The sequence below is a fragment of the Myotis brandtii genome, unplaced genomic scaffold (assembly GCF_000412655.1).
Source record: "Myotis brandtii unplaced genomic scaffold, ASM41265v1 scaffold672, whole genome shotgun sequence".
Taxonomy (NCBI): Eukaryota; Metazoa; Chordata; class Mammalia; order Chiroptera; family Vespertilionidae; genus Myotis; species Myotis brandtii.
In genome coordinates, this window is record NW_005370621.1 from 169,827 (window position 1) to 172,327 (window position 2,501).

Consider the following 2,501-nt stretch of genomic DNA (forward strand, 5'->3'; position numbering starts at 1 on the left):
CGCCGTGGCGCTGCTGGGGCGTCCGCCGGGAGCGGAGGGCTCCAGGCAGATGCCCTGCGGAGAGGGGACCTCGCCCGAATTTTGAGTAGCACCCACCTCCTGCCCTGGCGCCAACTCCGAGGGGCGAACCTGGAGCCAAACTAGAGGGCAGAGACCCAGGTCTCGCTCTCTCCGCTGCCTGTCCTGGAGCACTCCACCTTGCACAGCCAGGACTAGGTGTATGCATTAGCATCCTGCAGCAAAGTAGCCACCAATTTCCGTTCCCAACAGTTTCCATTCGCTGTGAAATATTTACAAAGGAAAGGTTGGCTACTGTTCCCTTAGACAACGTGAACGCAAACTTCCTATGACATCGATTTTCGCCTTTTCTTTCCCAGCCTCCCCTGGTGGCTTCCAGGACTTTTCTGGTTTGCACATTTCCAGAGGAACTATGAATGTGAGTGGGGTATTTTGTTCTGATATGAAAAGAAAAACAAAGATACAATGTCCAATGCACACCATGTTTTCCCCTTCTTCACCCCCTAGGAACTTCAAGTATTATTCCCAAGTCCAGTACAATGTGCTCATATCCTTTATGTCTTTCTGAAACCCATGTGTAATATAAGTAGAATTTTAATTTCAGAGCATTTATTTCTGATCTGTGTGTCGGATGTGTCCATGGAGAGGTGTTAAAAGTAAACCTAGCTGTGTAGACTAAATAAAGTGCTAAATCATTACACAACATCGTCTATTTTATGGAACTTCTTTAAAAAAAACTAGTTCTTTCCTCCCAAGAACAATTTAGTTTTACAATTCTTATTCATTATAGACATCAGAAACAATCCATTTTAAAAATGGCTTTTAAAACTTAAGAATATTTGAAGTTGAAAAGTCCTTTCTTTTGAACTATGGGATTTAATATGTATAAAACCTATAGAATAAAAGAATTGGAGGAAATCTAAATAGAGTCTATATATTTTTTTATCTTCCTAAAGATGTTGATTTTTCTCCAGAATAAGTTGGAGGACTATTTGAAATCAATGTGGAAGGTAGTGGCTAACATTTATTTGTGGGGGTGGGGATGAGGGTTGAGGGGGGCAGTTTGGGGAGTGAAGGCATTTTTTTAAAAAAGCATTAGAACTTTCACAACAAGGGCCCAAAGAAAAAGTATATAATGTATCAAATAAGCATTCATGTCCTGGACATTTACAATTAAAAAAAAATTCTCTCTCTAGGCAAGTGCCTTCTAAGGGCTCCTATTTTCTTTCTTTAGAACAGAAAGTAACTTCCTTTTGTTTCCAAAAGAGTTAATTTCTTAAAGGACTTTGCAACCAGAAAGATTTCACTGTACTGGGCTTCAGGTGACTGGGTGGGAGGGAAAGAAGACCCAAATGTCCATCATGAAATACTCCTGCCAGAGAGACCAAATTTCTCCTGCAGCTCTCCAGTCGCTAAGCAGACTCTCTCTTTTTCCCCTCACAATTGCTTTCCCCGTGGCTTAGGAAAAAGTCACTCTGTGAGTGTGAAGAAGGTCATTGGCCCTCAGCTACTCCCCAGGCCCAGCTATGAATTTCTCATTACAGGAGGGAGGGGCTCCAACGAGACATGTTTTTAATTGGTGATTTTTACTCCAGCTCCTCATTTCCACCCCATCCCTCAGAACTTCTTTGGCATGTTCTGCCTGCAATCCCTACCTTCTCTGGGCTTGGTAGATCAGTTTCAGGGACATTCTGGAAAGTTCCCAAGCCAAACCCTTGGTAGCCACTGGGACACAGAACTTCAGATTGTACTCTCCGGCTCTGCACCTGCAACCTTTGCTTGTATGGCAAGCACCACCCCTGCCCTACATAGGCCCCCATCCTGGGGCTGCAGGCAGTCCCTCCCCTAAACCTCCTCCTCTTTCATCCACTTCTCCCTCCTTGGGTTTTTAAAAATGAAAATTTAGAGACTTTATATCATATCTATGAACTCCACCATATCCTGTGGGATATAGATAGCTAATTACACCCAACATAATTCAAAGAATGAAAATAGTCCTTTACATAAAACAAAATCATAATATAAAGACTTTTGGAAATAATATCATTTCAAATTTATGCATTAAAGTAGTTAGATAGTATAATTGTTTTTTATACTTTTTATTGTTGATAGCATTACAGGTATCTCCCACTTCCCTCCCCCCTCACCCCCCTCCTTCCCGCTTCTATTCCCGCCTCTCCCAGCGCTACCCACTCCTCGCAGGAGACGCCGCCGAGGAGTTCTCTTCCCCGCCTTTGCTCCAAGCCAGCCACCAATACGGGTGACTGCGGATGAGAATTGGGCCCAAGCCGGCCCCCAAGCTCCTAATTGTTACCTAATGAAACTATATCGAACGACGAATTTTCAGGAAAAACGTCGACTCAGTGGAAGAGTAGTTAAACATAGTTCGCCACCCGAACGTGGCGCTTCGGACCCACCTGCCGGGAGCGCGGCGACCGCGTGGAGAGGTCAGCGTGAAAGGGGGCCCGCGCGAAACCCCGCAA

General features: G+C 44.5%; 1 protein-coding gene across 1 annotated transcript in view; it reads left to right on the forward strand.

Annotated features, from left to right (window-relative positions):
* The window catches only part of LOC102252451 (forkhead box protein D4-like 1), a 1,794-nt gene extending 1,208 nt beyond the window's left edge, over positions 1–586 (forward strand). Inside the window, exon 3 of the mRNA XM_014529190.1 lies at positions 526–586. Coding sequence (XP_014384676.1) covers positions 526–586 — 61 coding nt within the window. The remainder of the gene's footprint in view (positions 1–525) is intronic.
* The last annotated feature ends 1,915 nt before the right edge of the window (positions 587–2,501 follow it).